The 22,138-nt window shown below is 43.1% G+C and overlaps 1 protein-coding gene and 1 long non-coding RNA gene across 2 annotated transcripts in view; one reads left to right on the forward strand and one right to left on the reverse strand.

Moving 5' to 3' along the window:
- Positions 1-2,187: 2,187 nt before the first annotated feature.
- Positions 2,188-6,013, reverse strand: LOC117884435. Its single transcript, XR_004647562.1, has 3 exons — positions 5,635-6,013; positions 2,944-3,193; positions 2,188-2,373 (listed from the first exon to the last, which is right to left on the reverse strand). It is a non-coding gene; the product is annotated as an uncharacterized LOC117884435 (long non-coding RNA).
- Positions 5,937-22,138, forward strand: part of ANO2 (anoctamin 2) — a 297,002-nt gene continuing 280,800 nt past the window's right edge. Inside the window, 2 exon segments of the mRNA XM_034784822.1 lie at positions 5,937-6,153; positions 21,471-21,655. Of these exon segments, the coding sequence (XP_034640713.1) occupies positions 6,006-6,153; positions 21,471-21,655 (333 nt within the window). The 5' untranslated portion in view covers positions 5,937-6,005.

The raw sequence follows: 22,138 nt of genomic DNA on the forward strand, positions 1-22,138 counted from the left end.
GGTCAGGTCCCTGTCTTTCACTGGTCCTTCTCAGGCTGGACAGAGGTGGATGGGCCATCTCATCTGACCATGCTGGATCACAGCAACACAGTTGATTTCAGGATCAGGTGAAAGGCAGAGAAAGAGAAAGGACAAGAGGAAGATGGTGGGGGGCAGGAAGGAGCACATGAGGGAGGGGACGACAGAGCAGGATCTCATATGTATCATGCAGCGATGATGGTTAAGCATCTTCACTGGAGTATCAAGGCCTCATGTTATGACAACAAATCCTTCTGATGCAACTGCAGTGAAGGTGAATGTTAAAGTTCTCCCCCTCAAAGACTCTTGTTAAGGGCCCCATACAGGTGAGGGGGTGGAATAATATAGCCTCTCATTATTTTGTCCAGCAGTTGGGCTTAATTTTTGACACACCAATATTGGGTTCCTTGATTTCCAGTCCGCTGCTCCTCTTGTTTACCAATCATAATTTTAACACAGTCCTGGGGTGGTATCAGTAGACCCTTTCTGTTTAAATTAATTCAATTTTTCTGTTTTCCTTCTCACATCTTAAACAGTTGTATGCAACAGATTATTGTGAAAATTCATGAACTTTTATTCATTTTTCACCAGTTGAATTTACAATTAGGGTAAATTTGTAGGCCCAGTTATCACAACAGGTGACACGACCAAATCTACTATCTAGGCCTATTGTCTGGGAGGGGTGGTGGTGGTGTGGGGGGAATTGAATTGCATGCTCAGGTTTGACTGAGGGGTTTGCATCTTGGTATATTTGCTTGTCAACTATAGAAAAAAAGACTATATTGCGAGGAAATGCTGCCAATAGATCAAAAAGAGTTTTCAGTCTGAAAATGCTGATTCAACAAAATTTAAACGTTTTTCAGGATTGTATCAAATTTGTCCAAATTTTTGTGAGACATTATCAAGATGCGTCATTTCAGTAAAGTCAAAACATTTAATTTTGATTACTGCTTTGATTTAGATAGTATACATTTTGATAAGATTGAAACGGAATATTTTGTTTTGTGAAAAAAATCAGAGCTTTTGACTTTTCATTTTGATTAAGGATAAAACCAGATTTCAAAGTCTTGGAATTTCCTACGAGACAGAAATTCTGAATTTTGACCCACTCTAGCAGCTGTTCCCAGGGCCAGCAAAACCCCTGAAGGATGTCTGAAATCTAGCAAAGGCTGGGGTCGGTTTCTCTCTTGCCAGGGACTTGTTTTCCAGTAGAAAGCTGCTGGAGAGGATGCAGAAGGGCACTGGTGGTCAGTGATCCGGCCATTGTGGGAGGCTAGCCCCCCAGCCCCTTCCCCCCTCCTTTCCATTTCTGCCCCCCTCCCCTGCAGGAGTCCAAAACTCCCAGCGCCGGGTGGCAAAGCTCCAGTCCCAGAGCTCTGGGCAGCCGGGCAGCATGGCTGCAGCACCCCCAGTTCCGATGCACCAGGCGGCGCGGTCTGAGCACCAAATGGGCAGCGAGGCCCCAGCAGCAGCCACCCCAGTCCCTGCTGGGAGGCAGGCCAGCCCACCCCCAGCCTGGACCAGGGCAGAGCGCTGGAAGGAAATTACAGGAGGGGGCCTGGCTTGGGCCAGAGCGTGGGCAGGGCCACGCCAGTCTGTTTGGGGAGGCACAGCCTCTTACTGCCTACGATACCTGCCGCCCATGCAGAAGGGTCAAGAAAATTCTCAAGATTATTCTTGGAGAGCCTCCAGCTCATTATCCTTGGAGGTGGGAGGTATTTTGGAGACAAAGAGTGGATAGGAGACATGACATCCCAACCCTCTGCTCTGGTGGCAATACATAACTCTTACGCCCCTGCACGGCCAAGAGGGCGAGGCTGGATGGAAACAGGAGGGGCGCTCTCACCTCACCAGCTCATGGGAAGAGGAGTCTCTTAGGCAGTGGTTCTGAACCTGCGGCCCAATCAGCACACAGCTGAAGCCCATGTGAGATCCTCAGAGCCATACAGGTAGTATATATATTGTGTGGATGTGGCCCACATAACACATAGAGAGATGCATATGCAGCCCAAAATGGTAAATAGGGTGAGAACCACTGCTCTAAGGCAATGCTGTTAACCAACCAAGAAGGGGTATGCCCTGCTCTCAGCTGAGGAGAGGGAGCTGCATTCCCCTTATGGCCCTGGTGAGGAGCCAGGCTCTTTGCCCCACTCCTGGGCTCACCTTTAGGTTGAAGGTGAATAGCATATCCCCTCTCTTCTTGTCACTGGCTGAGCCATGAGGAGGAGACATTGTTTCTCCTGCCCTATGTTTGCCGGGTGGTTCAAGGAATACTGGCAGACTCTCTTTCGTCCATCTCCATTACTTCTGACAAAGGGGTCTGAAGGTACTACAGTCTGCCTCTGCATGAAAGTCCTGTCAGGGAGAGGAACCAGTTCTGAATTATTGTCAGCACTAGGCCTTTGATTCAATGATGATTTCTTTCCATCCACCCACTCCCCCCATGCTCCATGTTGCCATTGTTCCTAGTGACGCTGACTCCTTGTGGTGGTGAATATGGGTCACCAAGATCATCAGCTGCACTGATCTAGATATGAGGGGCTCTGGATGCACAGGGGTTGGGCAGATGGGGGAGCAGCTCCCTGTACAGGGATCCCTCCCCCTGCAGCTGAGGAGCAATGGATGCAGGAAGCAGGACAGGGGACTTTGCAGAGCTTCCTGCAGCCAGGGGAGAAATCTGGGGGTGGGTCTGACCCAACCCCAAATGCTGTGCAGGGGAAGAGGAAGTCCCGTCCTCCCCAGCCCAGCCGGGACTAGCAGCTGAGCTTGGTGCAGGGTAGGAGTCATCGGCCGGGTCTTCCCCAGTCCCGCCTCCTGCCCCACAATGTCAACATTTCTAATTGTGCATATTGTTTGCAAGGCTTGTTATTTATTTTAAGTAACAACTTTTTAAATGTGCCTCCTAGTCACCTATTCAGAACTTACCCCACAACTTCAGCAGAGACCAGAGGTGGATTGGTGAACTTGCCATGTTTGAGAAGATAGATTACAGGAACATTAAATGGATTTGGGGAGGAGTTTTATATAACTCCTTAATAATTAAAAGCACGTAATCTCTCAGTCAACTTTTACAGACTTCTAAGCACCATTCCTCTCCAGCAGGTGAAACACAATCTGGTCTAATGGCATTATTTGTCACTGCTCTGTGTTATCAGCTAACACCATATCCAGGTACCTAGGGAAAGACAAGGACACTTAGATAAGCCTTTTGCAAAGTCTATAAAAGATTTTATTTCTCCATCTAACTCAGCTGACTATTTTTTACCATCATATTGCAACAATATACATATAAGAACTTTCCCTATCTAATGGTTATCTTGCCTATCCTAGCTTATTTGTAATGGGCCCATCGCTACTGTGTCTTGGAGCCGGTAATTTGAAAGCATGCAGGCAGACTCCTGTGCTGACACAGATCCATCGTTGGATCTGGTTCTAGGTTCCCATATATGCCTCATAATTAATGGACAGATCTTTTCTTTATAGGTCTTAATGTCTAATTGACATAAGGTACAATATCGATAAAAATAAACAATAGTGCAAAGAAATACACTATAACCCCCCACTCAATAAAATATCCTAGTGCAAGGCACTCACTCTAGCAGTTTACTATTTATTAGGTGGGTTTAAAAAGGTCGATCAAGAGAAAGCAGAAGTTCAAGATCCTGCTTCACTTGGAGTACTCCCTGATCTCCCAGGACTAGTAAACTTTACAACCTCAACTCTCCAGTACTCTGCGCCTTACATAACTGTTCATACCTGGCCCAAGTCACATAAAATGCTATCTTTCTGATGTGGTAAGATTTTTACACCCTCCTTGTACAGGTGGAAGCGGTTACACAACACGAAGAGCAACTAAGAAACAGGCCCTTTGTGTGGCTGTGTTTGTAGGATTAGACCCAACAGGCTTAGCAAACAATTATAGTGGAGTAGTTGTGACAATGAAAAGGATTTTCATGTAATTTAATTGTATTATGTATAAGTAGTAGTAGTAGTATTACCGTAGCACCTAGGAGTTCCAGTCACGGACCAGGATCCCATTGGCTGGGCGCGGGACAAACAGAACAAAAAAAAAAAGAGAGGGTCCCTGTCCCTAAAGGGCTTACAAAGCAATTTGAAGCACCTCTCCCCTGTTCATGGGATCCAATGATTCTTGCATTTGCTGTAACCTGAAAGTTATGTCCTTTATTTCCTTAACATTCCTGCCCCAGGATATAACTGAAAGACATTCAGTTTTTGAACAGTTTATCAGAATACATTTTGCAGCAATCTTACATTAAGATTTGTATGGTGTTTTGCTTCCACTGATTCCCCCTGGCAGGACAACCAGGAAGTATTCAATCCTGGCACTCTAAATGAGAGATTAAATAGAGACGGTCAAAAAAATTGTATGAATTTGAAATTTGTTGACAAAATCTGTCCGTTTTTTTCTACCAGTTCTCAATGAATGGTATTGCTTTGCACTTCTCATCCAAGTATCTCAAAGCACTTTGCGAACATTAATGGATTAAGCATCACAACATGCATGTGAGGAACACTAGGAGTTACTATCCCCCATTAGACAGATGGGTAAGTGGAGTTGAAGAGAAGATAAATGACTTGCCCAAGGCCACAAAATAATCTACAACACAGTCAGGAATGAAACTCAGCAGTCCTGAATCCCAGTCATTTGCTCTAACCATTAGATGACAGATCGGACTGTGCTTTCAGTCACACCCCAGTAAATCAGGAGTCACTCTATAAAATCAAGAGAGTTACACCAGTGTAAGAGAGAGCAGTATCAGGCCACCATGTCTAACATTGACTATAAATTAGCCAAGATGAACAAATCTTGGGATGATTTCTTAGGCACTGTTTTTAGTCTTATTTCCTTCAGTCCAGATGAAGCATATCCTGCTATTTCATGATGTAGAAAGTGCTAGATGCTGTGTTAGGACTAGGGCAGCAATCAGACTTAAACTGGTCAGAGGTCAAACTGAGGTGAGCATCTTTGTGCATGCAGCACACAGGTGTACTGCTTAGAAGGAACACACACACCATTACCAGTCACACCAATCCTTTCCCAGTGAAGGAATAATATGGAAATTTCTGTGATGTTAATACTCAGTGGGTGGATTCTCTACTGTTCTATCCCTGCTCCTAAACCCATCAGAGGAAGGAAATGTCTGTATAATATATTATATTATTGCAAGCAGTGCTAAACTAGCTGGTTATTTAATTCACGCTGTAGAAACTTTCTAGTCAAAGCTCATTTTTGCTCCTACAGCTGTTCCTCTCCCTACAGCCTAAAATCTCTCACTGCCACTTCTTCTCCCCAAGGGGAATAGGAAGAGGAAGACCTGGGACTCCAGGGGGAACAATGACTTTCCCCTGGCTTTTCACTATGAGATAAAATTCCTCTCTCAAGGAAAACCTAAGTCAACAATGACTTGTCTCCCTGAAACATTGCTTCAGCCCCAGGGTTGAAGGCTAAGCAGAACCCATTGCCTGGTCTGATTATACAGTTGATTACAAGATAATCCCTTGAATATTTCATGCAGGAACGAGTGTGCAATGTCCGGGCAGTGCAGTAACATGAGCAGCTGAGATGCAGCCTTATAAAAAAATGTCCCCACTTACCTTCCGCCAGGTAGCACAGCAGAGTGTTGCAGACACAAACTGAACTGTTGGCAGGAGAAAGAAACCAGGAACATCTAATCCTTGCAGCAATGTCTTTTTGAGACAGAGCTGAATATGATCTAAAGCTCTGGCTTTGGGTTTATTTTCCCTCCTCTTGCCATCCAGGGAGTTGTTAGGAATGACTATGCCAGGCTGTTGTTGATCCTTTATGAATCAGGAGAGAAAGATGCTGGAATTTCAGCAAAGAGGTGCCATGGCCTCTCAGGTTGTGGGTGGTTGTTTCCCTTCCCTCTGTACTGGTGATTACTGAAACAGAAGGTCTGGCTAATTAGCTCCAGTGTGTAGTTTGCTTAAAGCAGGCTCAAGCTGCGATGGAAATAGCTGCTAGTGCTGTTCACCAATTAAGCTAGTACAGAACCAGGAGCAGATTATACACACTATCAACATAGCCACAGCTTCTTAGTACTGTTGCAACTTCCAGCCAAAGTCCTCACTGAAATATGGAAGCACAAGCACACGGTAAGTTTACCCTCTGCTTCATAGTTAATTGTCTGTGAGACAAAGTAATTGAGTGGGAGGAGGGCAAGGAATATCTTGTATGGCCTCCAGCTGTTTTCCTTTAGTGCATTTTATTTTCAGGGGCCAATAACTCTGGCCCATAAAAAAAATGTCTTCTTGGATTTATAAGCAGGACTTGGTTTCTAATAGTAGTCTCAAAAATAAGTCACTGGACAGTTTGTATGACCTGCATGTGAAAGCAAGTCACAGGCAGTGAGTAATACTGGATTTTTGCTCTTTTCTTCTGTGGTTCCCTTACTACAGATATAATTGAGAGGGAGAACAGTATCCTTTTCAGAGGAGTATTAAGATGTAATAAACTCTCAGTTCCCATATGTACAAAACAAGTCCCCTCGGTGTATAAAACATGCAAAGTTTGAATCCCTAATGTATAAGATTAGGCTTATGCTTATTGTTAATATTGTTGCACTATTACCTTTGTTTGTATAGTTAAAAATTCCACAGTTGTTTGTAGTATAGCTCATTGATTTCAGGGGTTTATATCTTTACTCTGAGCTTTGGGACTCAGCATACTGTACGAGAGAGATGTAGTATTATTATTAGGGCTGTCAAGCAATTAAAAAAATTAATCACAATTAACCACGCAATTAAAGAAATGAATTATGATTAATCGCACTGTTAAGCAATAATAGAATACCATTTATTTAAATATTTTTGGATGTTATCTACATTTTCAAATATATTGATTTCAATTACAACACAGAATACAAAGTGTACAGTGATCACTTTATATTTATTTTTTATTACAAATATTTGCACTGTAAAAAACAAAAGAAATATTATTTTTCAATTCACCTAATACAAGTACTGTAGTGCAATCTCTTTATCATGAAAGTTGAACTTACAAATGTAGAATTATGTACAAAAAATGCATTCAAAAATAAAACAATGTAAAACTTTAGAGCCTACAAGTCCACTCAGTCCTATTTCTTGTTCAACCAATTGCTCAGACAAACAAGTTTGTTTACATTTGCAGGAGATAATGCTGCTTGCTGCTTGTTCACAATGTCATCTGAAAGTGAAAACAGGAGTTCTCATGGCACTGTTGTAGCCGGCGTTGCAAGATATTTACACGCCAGATGCGCTAAAGATTCATATGTCCCTTCATGCTTCATCCACCATTCCAGAGGACATTCATCCGTGCTGATGACAGGTTCTGCTTGATAACAATCCAAAGCAGTGTGGACCAACACATGTTCATTTTCATTATCTGAGTCAGATGCCACCAGCAGAAGGCTGACTTTCTTTTTTGGTGGTTCGGATTCTGTAGTTTTGTGCATCGGAGTGTCACTCTTTTAAGGCCTACGCTAACCCCCCAATTCGAACTAAGGTACGCAACTTCAGCTACGTGAATAACGTAGCTGAAGTCGATGTACCTTAGTTCGAACTTACCGCGGTCCAGACGTGGCAGGCAGGCTTCCCTGTCGACTCCGCGTACTCCTCGTGCCGAGCAGGATTACCGGAGTCGATGGGGAGAACTTCGGGGTTCAATTTATCGCGTCCAGACAAGACGCGATAAATCGAACCCAGAAGTTTGATTGCCTGCCGCCGAACCAGCGCGTAAGTATAGACAAGCCCTAAGACTTCTGAAAGCATACTCCACACCTCATCCCTCTCAGATTTTGGAAGGCATTTCAGATTCTTAAACCTTGGGTCAAGTGCTGTAGCTATCTTTAGAAATCTCACATTGGTACCTTCTTTGCGTTTTGTCAAATCTGCAGTGAAAGTGTTCTTAAAATGAACCACATGTGCTGAGTCATCATCCAAGACTATTATAACATGAAATATATGGCAGAATGCGGGTAAAACGGAGCCAAGGAGTTCAGTCACAAAATGAATTAATGCATTATTTTTTTAACGAGCGTCATCAGTAATGGAAGCATGTCCTCTGGAATGGTGGCTGAAGCATGAAAGGGAATACAAATGTTTAGCATTTCTGGCATGTAAATACCTTTCAATGACGGCTACAAAAGTCCCATGCGAACACCTGTTCTCGCTTTCAGGCCATTGTAAATAAGAAGCAGGCAGCAGTACAGTATCTCCCGTAAATGTAAACAAATTTGTTTGTCTTAGTGATTGGCTGAACAAGAAGTAGGACTGAGTGGACTTGTAGGCTCTTAAATTTTACATTGTTTTGTTTTTGACTGCAGTTATGTAACAAAAAAAATCTACATATGTAAGTTACACTTTCACAACAGAGATTGCACTACAGTACTTGTATGAGGCAAATAGAAAAATACTATTTCTTTTGTTTATAATTTTTAAAGTGCAAATATTTGTAATAAAAATCATATAAAGTGAGCAGTGTAGACTCTTGTATTCTGTGTTGTAACTGAAATCAATATAGATGAAAATGTAGAAAAACATCCAAAAATATGTAATGAATTTCAATTGGTATTCCATTGTTTAACAGTGTGATTAAAACTGCGATTAATCGTGATTAATTTTTTTGAGTTAATCGTGTGAGTTAACTGCGACTGACAGCCCTAATTATTATGCCACCCCAACTAGCCCCGCCCTCTGCAAAATTATTATTCTTGTAACATGCTTCATATCACAGTCCATGTTGTGAAGTAGTCCTTAAAATTCTGGGCCTGACTCTGATCTTGTTAACATCAGTTTTATACCAGTTTTATACCATCGTTACCCCCATTGTTTTCAATAGAAAAAATATTCCCTATTTACATCAGGGTAAATGAAAATAAGGCCTTTCAGATGGCTTTTGGGGGCTGGGATGGAGAGAGGTCAGTATAAGAAAGGTAAATCACACACACTCTTTATATACTATGTGGATGGCTTGGTGTGATGTTATCTAATTAAAATATAACCATATAGATCATTGTTGCAACCACTGTTATATATTTGCAGCAAATCTTGTACAAATGTTGTCTAGGGAGGCGTCTATGAAAAGGTTATGATTTGCTGGTTATGATTATGGAATCTGTATGCATGTATCATTTTTATATTTGAAGTTACGAGTATTGGCTTTATACTTGTATTTCAAATGTTTGCTCCTGGGATCCCGCCCACAAGGTAGCTAGCCAGCACATCTTGAAGGGACTATTCAAATTAAGTGGCGCATCAAGAAACACTTGGTTGACAATGGACCATGGGAGACGCCCTTCAACAGTGAATGGACCGTCATGTAAACGTGCTGTCTGGAGTGTAGGTAATGGCTTCCTGCAATGACTGAGCGAAATTGGGCATGAACATGTGACTCACCCATGTACCTCCAAACACCATCTTGTTGCTGTAATTTTCCACAGTAAGAACAATGGGATGCCCTCCACATGCCAAAAACTATAAAAGACCTTGGAAACACATCCATTTTGTCTTCAGTCCTGCTTCTTACCTGTGGAAGAACTTTGCTACAAACTGAAGCTCTGAACAAAGGACTGAATGACCCATCCAAGCTGTGGATGTACTCCAGAGACTTGACTTAAGCCAGGTGTTTATTCCATCACTGCTACAAGCATGAACCAAAAAATTTGCAACTAGTGTATGTATTTGATTCTTTTAACCAATTTTAACTCTCACCTTTCTTTCTTTTTATGAATAAGCCTTTAGATTTTAGATACTAAAAGATTGGCATCCGCGTGATTTTTTGGTAAGTTCTAAGTCAGGGATAGGCAACCTTTGGCCCGTGGCCCACCAGGGTAAGCCCCCGGGTGGGCCAGGCTGGTTTGTTTACCTGCACATCCCCAGGTTTGGCCGATCGCGGCTCCCACTGGCCGTGGTTTGCTGCTCCAGGCCAATGGGGGTTGCGGGAAGTCGCGGCCAGCACATCCCTCGGCCCGCACCGCTTCCCGCAGCCCCCATTGGCCTGGAGCAGCAAACCACGGCCAGTGGGAGCTGCAATTGGCCGAACCGGCGGACGCGGCACGTAAACAAACTGGCCTGGCCCGCCAGGGGGCTTACCCTGGCGGATCGCGGGCCAAAGGTTGCCTATCGCTGTTCTAAGTTATATATTGACCTGGGTGTGTGGCTGGTCCTTTGGGATCAGAAGAATCTTTCATTTGATGAGACTGGTTGTAAAAAACCACTCATCTCTGAATCCAGTGTTTTTGGTGGTGATATATAAGAACTGGAAAGTCTGAGAAAACTCTCTTTTTATATTTTATTAGCCAGTGTGGTAAAACAAAAGTTTACTTTTGTTACTGGTTTGGTATATCCGATGGGGGATTAGCCACCAGTCTTAGGGTGTATCTGCCCTATTTCTCAGCAGTTCATCCTGAATTTGGCATCCTCAGTTGTGACCCACTGAGGCACGGTTACAGTAGCGTAGTCGGCAGGGTCCACAGAACCAGGTCAATTAAGCTTTGGATCAGAACCCCACACTATTAAAATTTGAATGTTGATATTAAGTTTTAAAGGTTAAAGATCAGTGACCATGAGCCAGGTGGCATCAGCAGAAGCAATGAAGCTGCAAGCCCTGAGAGAGAGCCTGTGTCTTGAACAAAGACTGGCAGAACTTAGAATGCTAGAGAAGCAAGCCTTGGCCCAGCTGGAAAAAGAAGCCCATGCAAGGCATATGGAACAGCTTGCTGCTGAGGAGAGGGTTCGGCAGATGCAACAAGAAACTGCTAGACTTGAGCAATGGAAGAATGGCAGAAACTGTATCATCTTGAAAGTCCAGTTTATAACAATGTTGGTATGTTGTATGACTCTGAGCAGTTGCCTGTGTTTAACCAGTTTTGCTATGGCCAGGGAGAGGGTGACTCTAACCTGGGGAAGGTGGAAAATAGCTGTTTGTCTGTGCAAAAAAGCAGTTTATGTGTAAATGAATTTTCTGAATGTCTGTCTAGTATCTCAGAAGTGAATCTGGAATTAGATAAAGCACAGAGAAAACTCATTGGTCAGGAAAATGTTTCTCTAGAACAGATTGAAGTTGATGGTCAAATTGAAGCCCTAACTGACCAAGAAAAGGGTAATTTTTTTTTTTTTATGAATGATGGATTGTTGGCAAGTAAAATTTGTGAAAGTCATCCTGAAAAAGGGAGAAGCGATTTTCTTAAAGTAGCTCAGTGTAATGAGACTCTGTTTGTGGAGAATAGCAGTTCATCTGTTGGGAGGGGCAACTTGCCTGTTACAGAAGCTGTATCACATTCCAGGTATGTGTCTGAAATCAGCCCTGGGTGCTGGGACAAAGGAAAGGTTATCTCCAATTATTTGTCTGTTTTGAAGAGCAGCAGCAGCGTGCCTGCTGAGGAAAAGTTTCTCTTCAGTTCTTTTTCTGTGGAGCAAACAGAAGCTGCTTCTCAGTTAATACTACTTAAAAGTTTATCAGTTGTCCCAGAGGTGATTCTGGATTTAAGTGAAACCCAGAAAGAGTCTGTTGTTGCTCAGGAAAATGTTCCTTTAGAGCAGTGGTGGGCAACCTGTGGCCTGTCAGGGTAATTTGCTGGCGGGTCGCTAGACAGTTTGTTTACATTGACCGTCTGCAGGCACGGCCTCCCGCAGCTCTCAGTGGCCATGGTTTGCCATTCCCATGCCACTTCCTGCAGCTAATGGGAGCTGCAGGAAGTGGCATGGGCCGCAGGTTGTCCACCGCTGCTTTAAAGCAAGCCCTAGGTGAAAGGGGTAAGGGCAGAATTTCTGTGCAAGATGAATTGTTGCTTTGAAAGATTCCTGAAGAGAAAAATCTTCATGGTAGTTTTTGCAAGCAGTTTGCTGCAACTGGGGGGTGTGGAAGTGATTTGATTGAGTTAACTCAGGGTGAATCATTGTATAGAGAAAGCAACAGTTTGTTTGGGAGACTTGTTTCAGTTCCTAACTGCCAAAGTCTCTCTGAGGTGTATAGATCCACTGACCTTGCTTTGGAAAGATCCAGTGTGGATAGCTTTAAGAAGGTTTCAGATGGAACGAAAATTATCAGGGAATTTAAACAGCCCTATGATAACCAAGTGGCTGTGTTTGGTCAGCCTGTTGGGGAGACTATGTTGTTGGAACATGAATGTCTCCATGCTAATTCTTTGGGTAAGCCGTGTGTGGTGACTCAGGTACTGAGGAAAGATTGGGTTACTGGTTTTTCAAAGCGCACAGCCTTATGACTGAACTCACAAAGATGCAAGGGAGAGCAGGCAAACTCTCACCCTTAGACACTTTGTTTTAAAGAGATACCAAACAAATCCAGAGTCCAAGTCTAGGCTCTAAGCTGCTGCTGGTGGATCCACAAGCATGCAGGAGAATGTCTGTGTAGATGTTCATAGCACAGAGGAACTGCAGTTTGTGAACACACCTTGCCAGCAAAGGAGTTCCTGTAAGCAGGAAGGTTCAGTTTTCAACCTTCTAGAAAAACAAAGTGTGTTTGGGGGGGGGGGGGGGGGGAGGACCCAATCTTGCTGATGGGAAGAATGAGTACCCAGTCTTGAAATTGGTAGCAAATGAGAATTTGAAAGTTAGTGTCTGGGTTGTTACAATCTACCTGGCTAACAAAGGAAGGGGAAGATCTGCCCCATAGCTGGTAGCACTGAGGACACATCTGGCCAGCCAAGGGATTTAGTAAGACAAAAGACATGGTATGACCAAGATACTTATAATCACTGACTTGTAACAAATTTAGTGTGACTGTTAAGGTTTAACCTTCTAATGTATTTGATTTTTATGTCAACCCTGGTAAAAATGTACAATGTGCCTAATCTTTTGGAAAAACCCTTAAACATGTTAAGAGGATACATAAGAACACACTTTATGTTAAAAGGCCTTGTGATACTGAAATTTCACACTTAATGCCTATGAATAGTCTTGAAGGTTTTCTCAGCAGAAAAGACATTCCAGACCTAAAGTGCTGTACGAAATGGGAAACTGAGGCACACCACCACATTGCTTTCATGGCTAAATGCCAAGATTCTTACACTACAGAGAATATTAATATCTACATTGGCTTGATGTTAATTGGGTTCCAAACATTTGCCAGAGCTTGTATGAATAAATTAGCTATTTTCATTAGCTCTTGGCAAGATCAAATGAAACATACAGGAATTGCGCTGCAAGAGCAGATCCAATCCACTATTGGTCTAACCAAGTTTTACCTTGAGTTTGTAAAGGGATTCAACAATATCGTTAAACATAATTTTGATAAACCATTTCTGTTATACACTAATACTTATAATATTGGGTTAGAAGCTGTAGTAATACAAAACCAAGAATGGGAAGTTCCCATGATGCATTCAGTAATGTCTGGGACACCACTTCCTGCATCAGTTTTGCACTGGGGGTGTGACGTTATCTAATTAAAATATAAACATATAGATAATTGTTGCAATCACTGTTCTATATTTGCAGCAAATATTGTACAAAGGTTGTCAAGTGAGGTGTCTATGAAAAGGTTATGATTTGCTGGTTATGATTATGCTATCTGCATGTATCATTTTTGTGTTTGAAGTTATAGTATTGGCTTTATACCTGTATTTCAAATGTTTGCTCCTGGGATACCGCCCACAAGGTAGCTAGCCAGCACATCTTGAAGGGAGTATTCAAATTAAGTGGCTTATCAAGAAATATTTGGTTCAGTGGACTATGGGAGATGCCCATCTACAGTGAATGGACTGTCATGTAAATGTGCTGTCTGGAGTGTAGGTAATGGCTTCCTGCAATGACTGAGCAAAATTGGGCATGAACATGTGACTTGCCCATGTACCTCCAAACAGGGCTTGGAGCAGAGCCTGGAGCTGGAGCGTGGAGCAGCTCTGGAGCAGTGGAGCTTCAGGTTTTTTCCTGGAGCTGGAGCACAGCTCCAAAGCCCTGCCTCCAAACACCATCTTGTTGCTGTAATTTTCAACAGTAAGAACAATGGGATGCCTTCAACATGGCAAAAGCTATAAAAGGGCCTGGAAACACATCCATTTTGTCTTTAATCCTATTTATTCCATCACTGCTACAAGCCTGAACCAAGAACTTTGCAATTACTGTATGTATTTGATTCTTTTAACCAATTTTTAACTCTCATCTTTCTTTCTTTCTTTTTATGAATAAGCCTTTAGATTTTAGATATTAAAGGATTAGCATCAGCATGATTTTTGGGTAAAATCTAAGTTATATATTGACCTGGGTGTGTGGCTGGTCCTTTGGGATCAGAAGATCCTATTATTTGATGAGACAGTTTGTAAAAAACCACTCATCTCTGAATCCAGTGTTTTTGGTGGTGATATAAGAACTGGAATGCCTGAGAAAACGGTCTTTATGTTTTCTTGTTAGCCAGTGTGGTGAAACAAAAGTTTACTTTTGTTGCTGGTTTGGTATATCCTATGGGGGATTAGACACTAGTCTTGGGCTGTATCTGCCCTATTTCTTAGCAGTTTATTCTGAATTTGGCATCCTCCGTTGTGACCCACTGAGGCACAGTTACACTTGGCTCATTCCCTTTAAAAGGTCCTCAGATCAATGATCTATTGTGTAAACAAAGATCATGTGCATGCACTGGGATGGTCAGATTCTAATCTCAGAGATGTGACGCACACTATTCTGCCCATGGGCTGCAGGTAATGAAGGCTGGGGGAGGCTAAGCCTCCCAGAACCTCTAGGGCAGGGGCTGCAGCAGGGCTCAGAGCTCCTCTGAGCGGCCTGGGCTCAGGGCTCCTCCGGACTGCTCTGGGCGTCGGCAGCTGGCCGGGGCTTGGGGCTGTGCCAGTGAGTTGGCCAGTGAGAGTGCGGGGTGGAAGGGTGATGTGGGGGCAGAGCCTTGGGAAGAAGAGGAGGGGCAAGAGGCTAGCCTCCCCAAACGGGGAGTGCACGCACTGCCCATGGTTCTGGCCCTTTTCAGCAGACACAGCGATGCATGGTGTGCAGTGTACAACTGAAACTAGTTGTATACTTAACTCAGTATTCTTAATTTTTTCAACTAGTTTCTGTGTCAATGCAGTAGATGCTCATAACCAGGGCTTAAATTCTCATAGAATATGTACCAGATTCCCTGCAAATGGTATAAAAACTCTAGGGGGTTGAAAGTATTTACCGGAGCTCCACTCTGGACAGCTCTGGCTGAATTTCAGTCCTGCTCATAACCCACTGAAGCAGATGACGTCTCATGTACAAGACAAATACCACTCCCCTTTCCCCTACACAAGCAAACTGACAATCTCCCCCATCAGCAAGATTGGGTTGCTGATAACCAGCAATCAGTGGGTTGCTGATAGGATTTGTGTGTGCCTCATGGAAAAACTTGAATGTCAAGTGCGACTGTCTAAATTTTAGCTTTAAAGAGATTTTAATGTGAAAGTACTGAAGCACATTGGGAATATCCAGCCATTTTAGGCCAACAGAACTTTCCAGAGGCAAGCATGCTCTGTGACAGATACTGCCCCACAACTAGAAAATGAACTCTGGTATTTTCCATGAGGCACACACAAATCCTATTCTAAACACAAGCAAAAATTCAACAGGGACATTGTAATAAGCTATAAATCTGAAGTAGTCTTCTTGCCAAACTATCATCTACACCCAAGTATGTGAAGGCCCCAACTTCCTGGATAGCAATGTTCCTGATATAGAAAATACTACATGCTCTCTGCTCTTTGGTGCTCTTCCAAATCTGTACTCTCCTCACCTTTGGCCACCCATGTTCCTAGTCTTCCCTCCTCTTCATCTTTCAGTTGCCCCTCTGTCCTTCATGCATCTCTGTTGTTTGCCGGGAGGGGGGTGAGCATCTCCACCCAGTCAGGTCCATTCTTGCTGTGCTCATTGCTCTCAGTGACAGGGGAGTACTTGTGCCTGAGGCCTGGTCTACACTGGGGGGGATCGATCTAAGATATGCAACTTCAGCTACGAGAATAGCGTAGCTGAAGTCGACGTATCTTAGATCGACTTAGAATCACTTACTTCGCGTCCTCGCGGCGCGGGATCGATGGCCGCCACTCCCCCATCGACTCCGCTTCCGTTTCTCGCCGTGGTGGAGTTCCGGAGTCGATGGCAGAGCGATCGGAGATTGATCACTACCCGCCGATCTGGCGGATGGTGTAGACATACCCTGAGAGTCTATCAAAGGAGAACAGCTGTAGCCCCTGGGGCTTCAGCCAGTGCTGGGTTGGTTGGTCTGTCCAATCCAGGCACTGCCAGCAAAGAGCCATGCTCCCCCTTGGCTGCCTTTCTTAGTGAGCAAAACAGCAACACAGTTGGAAATGAGCTGCTTGCAGCTCCTGAGCTACAGGCCTATGTACATCTGCTCTAGACCAATATGGATGTATGAGAATCATTACGGGTCTCTTATGCCAACAGCTCTTGCATATTCAAGTAATGTTCTATGTGTTTACACAAGAGATCATAGACTCATGAACAAACCACTTCTCATTGAGTAGGTGATCCATCTATTACAAGGCCCTTGAAATGTTATTATCACAACGTGGGGGACAAAAATGCATAATGTGCCAAAATTTTATATCTGGTGTGGAACTGCCCCAAACACAGTGGAGTTACCGGAGAGAGTATTTTGTGCTTAATATACACTCCCACTAGCACCTTTTAGGAATCAAAGAAACTGGTGACAGAAGACCTCTTCGATCATCAAGATCATCTCCATGGGGTCAATGCAGGACAAATCCCTATGGCACATTTTCTAGTGCTTTGTCCAGTCTAGCTTCTCAATCTTCAAAGCAGAATCATAAAAGAACTATAATTCATAGGAAGAATCATTTTAAACTGAGTTTGGTAATTATATCTTTAGAAAAAGGGAAGGGATTTCTGAGTTTTTAATGTTCAAATTCCCCTCTTACCTTCTTTTTGTGTGGCTCTTGAAATAGATGATTTGAAACATCTAATCTAACGACTTTTGAGGAAGCATGCTGGACCTGTTACTCTAGAACAGCCCTGCTACTTCTGAATACAACAAACCCATGTTTCATTAAAGTGTATTCACTTGTGCCTGAGATTTTTTTCTACCGCAATGTTAAATAATATAGTGTTTTGAAAATAACAGCCTAATGGCTAAACATGGTGACTTAAAGAAAAGAACTTGTACAAGTACTGAACTTGACATATATGTGTAGTCCCATTTAAATCAATAGGCCTACTTGCATGAGAAAAGATCAGCACTTGTGTAAGTGTTCACCAGAATTGGGGACAAAAAGCACACATATATAACATATAATTGCAACATGGATATCTGTAACATAAGCAGGTGTGACTGCAAATCCATCTAACTAACTCCATTCTCGTATCTAATTGGAGCATGGCAATGGAGAACAGGTTTACCAACTAACATGTCTGAATGGCAGATGCTTCTAATGTGCTCATGCAGTCTGCTCTGGATGCTGAGCTACACCTCATGAGGTGGTGCCTTCAACCAGATTTAGGCCACCGTTCTGAATGTTGCTAGAAAAAGAGGAATAGATGGAAATCAATGGAAACAAGCTGGTTCCTCTGGGTGCTAAATACAGCACAATTTACAAGGTGTTAATTGACCCCTTTGCTAGCAGTTTCATGCTGGCGAGCCAAACTGCAAGGATCCCATATGGTCGATGTAAGGATCAGTTGTTGTTCAAAATTTAATGCAAAGAATTTGCCTAGTTAAGGACACTATTGCATGCATGGTCCTTCATCATGCATGCAGTCCTTCCATTTTTACCAGTGTGGGCAGGTTTCTCATGTATTATGCTTCTGCCAAGATTTTCTAAGTTCATTGCACACCTAGGCCCATATACAGATGGTGCATTATGCATTTGGGACCAAATTATCTTCCCTGCACAATGCCTGAATAAATGAGCATTGTGCAGGGGGATTCCAAAGTGGGTGGGTTGAATGCTCCTCACTCAGGTTATGGTGTGTCCATGGAGCTACTGCAGGTGCTGGCTATTCAAGGTTACAGCCCAAGCCCAGAAGTCTACATCGCAGCTGAACAGTCCCACAGCCTGAGCCCCGTGAGCTCACGTCAGTCGGTGCGGGCCAACAGCGGGTTTTTAATTGCAGTGTACGCAGACCCTCAGTGAATCCTGATTTCTAGTGTGTTTGTCAGCAGCTCTTTGCAAGTATTTGAAATTTGATCTAGGTTCATTAGACACACAGATCACACGCTGTATTTCTGTTCCTGGATATTCTCTGCCTTGAGAATCAGGTTTCTAGTTTGAATTTAGAATTCACTTTCAGACATTGTTCTCAAACAAACACACAATTAAAATGTTCTGCTATGATCATTCCTGCCAGTAATCTCTTCCTCTAAAATGTCTGCAGATTGTGAATCCTAAGGACGAGATGACCTCAAGGCCCATAGGACAGAATGGGGGCAGGAGGCACTTGAACTACACCTCCATAGAGGCTCTGTACAACCATAGGCAGATGCAATTTAATGTCAAACTGATTCAAAACAAAACTTTTGGGTTCAGTTGAACACATTGAAGTGTTTTGATTTGAATTGAACCAACCCTAAATTAAACATTTTGTTTAGAATTTTCTGACAGAAAATCAATTTTTTTTCTGGTCACAATCAAAATTTTCTGGGAGACGATTTTGATTTTTGCAGTAACTGCATTTTCCATTAAAAAAAAAAATTGACTGAAAATTCCCAACCACCTCTACTGCTCACCCTTGTGAACCCAGGGTTCACTGTGTACCCCATAAAGATTGTGACCAGGCTGAAAGTGAACTTGGTTTATAGTTATTGAAAATGTTCTGCAGTGTTTGACCCAGGCTCAGCTAAAAAAATCAGAAAACTCAAGGCTTATAATTGCCTATGTTCTGGCCTTGTGAGATGTCTAAGGCTTACACGGAGAATATTGGAGAAATACCATATGCGGCCTCTGGGACTGAAACTTCCAGTTATTAATTATTTTCCTTGACGTTTCCCTCATGGCCTCATTATGTGCTTCATTAAAGGAAACCAAGTGCGAGTCTTCTTGAGTGCCCAAGAAAAGCTGGTGGGTCAGAATTATGATGTCATTTAAGTTCTGCTGACTTCCATTTGTTGCTTTCTTTTACTAGGGAAGATTAAATTAATCAAGATCTTTTCTTTTTAAACCCTTCCATGTTGGGCATTTTACTAGTTGCCCTTTTACCTTATAGTCACAGGTAGGTAAAGCCAGCCCTTGGAGAGGACATACAAGAGATGCAGTGGCAAATTCTGTCTCCATTTCTGTGCCTATGGAGCTCCTGCAGGTGCTGGCTACTCAACCTGAGAGGCTACTACTCGAGCCTTATGTCTACACTGCAATTAAAAACTCTCTACTGGCCCATGCCAGCTGATTTGGGTTTGCAGGGCTCGGGCTGTGGGGCTATTTAATTGCAGTGTACATGTTTGGGCTTCGACTGCAGCCTGAGCTCTGGGACCCTCCCACCTTGCAGGGAGCAGGCGTAGATGATTCCACCACCATCCTGTCCCTGCAGCAAGCAGAAGGAGCTGCTTTCAGGACAGTGACAGATACAAAGGAAAAAGGGGAGCTACACCCACCACCAGTGATCTCCACAAGGGGAAGATGAAAACCATTATGGGACTCCCATACTTTCCTAAACAGGAGGGTAGGGAAGAGAAGGACAACTCTTCTCCTAGAGCTTTTCAATGGGGAAAAGTCACTCCTGAGAGCCATTCCATTGTATTCCCACCTGAGCTTGGAATTGCCAGTGCTGCTGTCACCCTTTCTCATTCCTTTATTGAAGGAGAGTGCTGCAATACATTGATGCTTCCTAGAATAGGGCACAAGAACGTACTGTAGATGCAGTGACTCCCTGGGGTTGTGGGAGAGGCTCCCCTTTGGCTTCTCCAATGTGGCAGTAGCTCCTTGCATCTTTCCCCCAGTGGGAGGTGTAACCCATGTCCATTTAGTGTGATGCTCTGTTGTCCTCTAGTGGTGACTAAGCCACATAGGTTGATGAACCTCTACCGTCTTGGCTAAGGTATCTTGGTCTTATTTCAGGTCGTAGAGACTCATGCTTTAAGAACCAGAGGTCCCAGGTTCAACTGCTTCTCCCAATGACTCACCCAGGGGTATTGTATTATGTGTGGTGGCCCATACGGTGATTTGAGCTGAGGGGATCAACTTTCATCTGTGGCCCAACCACTATTAGAGGGGGACAGAACACTCAGTATGGGTTACATAGCTGGAACCTTCAAAATACTTCACCATGACTCTATTTTTCTGTACTGTCACAGGAGTGTGATTTATTTGTGTTTTCCTTATTTGTAACTAAGCACTCTTTTTGTGCAATACACTCATAGCTGTACATAGCTCTGTACCATATACACACATTTATCTAAGGTTGTAGGGGGAAAGTGTGTTATATTGTTGTTGGCTTGTTTGTCTGTGATTAGAAACTATGTCAATATAAGAGATGGGTCACGGTCGTGATGTCCAAATCCCAGATTGTTAAACTTCGCTAGGGTTAATGGCTTGGTTTAAAGGCCCATTCAATTTAGGTTTGGGATTTAACAATGCCAGAACCTCTCATGAGATTTCAGTTCAAAATGTGGAAGTTTTGGGAGATCAGCCATTAGTCTTAGATTTCTGACATCTTCATCCTCGCTAGATTTTGGCTGCATCAAACTGGATCTGAAATATCAGCCCTTTCAGGTCAGGATAAAAGATGGAACCAAACCAGGATGAGCAGGATTGGATCCAGTGATCTGAACCTAACGTCTCCTGAAATTCAAAATTCAGGTTTTGAGGTTTCTGATTTGGCCCATCTCTGTTGCAAGGAAAAGCCAGAGTAAATGTTCTACTTTCAACCTTGGCTTTTGTATTTCTTGACTTTGGAGTGTTCAGGTACGCAGCCTTTATATTATATTATGGTAGTTTTCCTAATACTATTTAATACTTTGAATCACCTTCCATTTGAGGATGTGAAAGCATTTCACTAACATTAATGAATTTAATCTCAAGAACCTTCTGAGGTTAGTAACTATCCCCATTTTGCAGATAGGGGAAACTGAGACACAGAGAAATTACATGTGCTTGCCAAAGCTGGGGTCATGAATTATGTACAGAGTTAGGAGCAGAACGTAGACCTTCTAAAGTCTAGTCCTGTGCTTCAACCAGTAGATTAAAATATTTCGAACACTGAAACAAGGACAGAAATGTTTTTATCAAATATATTTGGTTTCAGTGCAGCTGAGGTATGCAAATTGAAAAATGTTTGTTTATTCAGCAGGTCACACACAAATATCTGGCATTTCATTTTGTGGGTGTATGTGGTCTTTTTTTATGCTCATCTCCACACACTCAAGTTCTATGCACGCTGACAGAAAGTCCCTATGACCTGCACTGACTCAGTCATTTACAGACATGGTTGCACAAAAAGCATATGTGTGGACTGCTGACAATTTTGTCTTTGACCCTCAGATATTCCTTTAACGCCTTCGCATCCAACCCAAAATGGAGAGCAAAGGGCAGAATCCATTGGGAGCGCTTCTTCAATTTCCAACAACAAATACCTCACAGTTCCTCAGACCCGGCCTTCTGTGCATTTTGGCAGAATCAATGGGGCTTTTGAGCCATCTGGCCGCATGGAGACTCACAACAATTCTGTAAGTAGGATTATTATAATCATTGACTTACTCCTCTAGTGCTCTTGATGAAGGTGGGGGTGGGGTGATGGGGAGAGAGAGAGAGAGAGGGAGCATTGAATGTTCCTTCTATATATTACTTACAACGTGGCTTTACTGTGAAAAGTAAGTAGGCAAAAAATGCCACTACCTTACTCAACAGATCTGCTTCCTCTGCCTATTCTGAGGTACAGCTACTGACTTCAGCCACTATATTACATTTTTACTCCTGTTGGTCTGGCAGAGCCAACACAGCTCAGAGAGAGGGAGCTGGATTCTGTTCCCTCTTGTGCACCATCAGCAGAGTTGTTTATTGATGTCCAATCAGTTACACCTGTGCAAACCCGTTGAAGGTCATATGCACGGGTGTCACTGAAGACAGAATCTGAAGACAGTGGAGTTATACAGCTGCAGTCTTGGATGCAGAACCTTTATTACATGGGAGAAGGAAAGAATCCATCTTGA

The sequence above is a fragment of the Trachemys scripta genome, chromosome 1 (genome assembly GCF_013100865.1).
Source record: "Trachemys scripta elegans isolate TJP31775 chromosome 1, CAS_Tse_1.0, whole genome shotgun sequence".
NCBI lineage: Eukaryota > Metazoa > Chordata > Testudines > Emydidae > Trachemys > Trachemys scripta.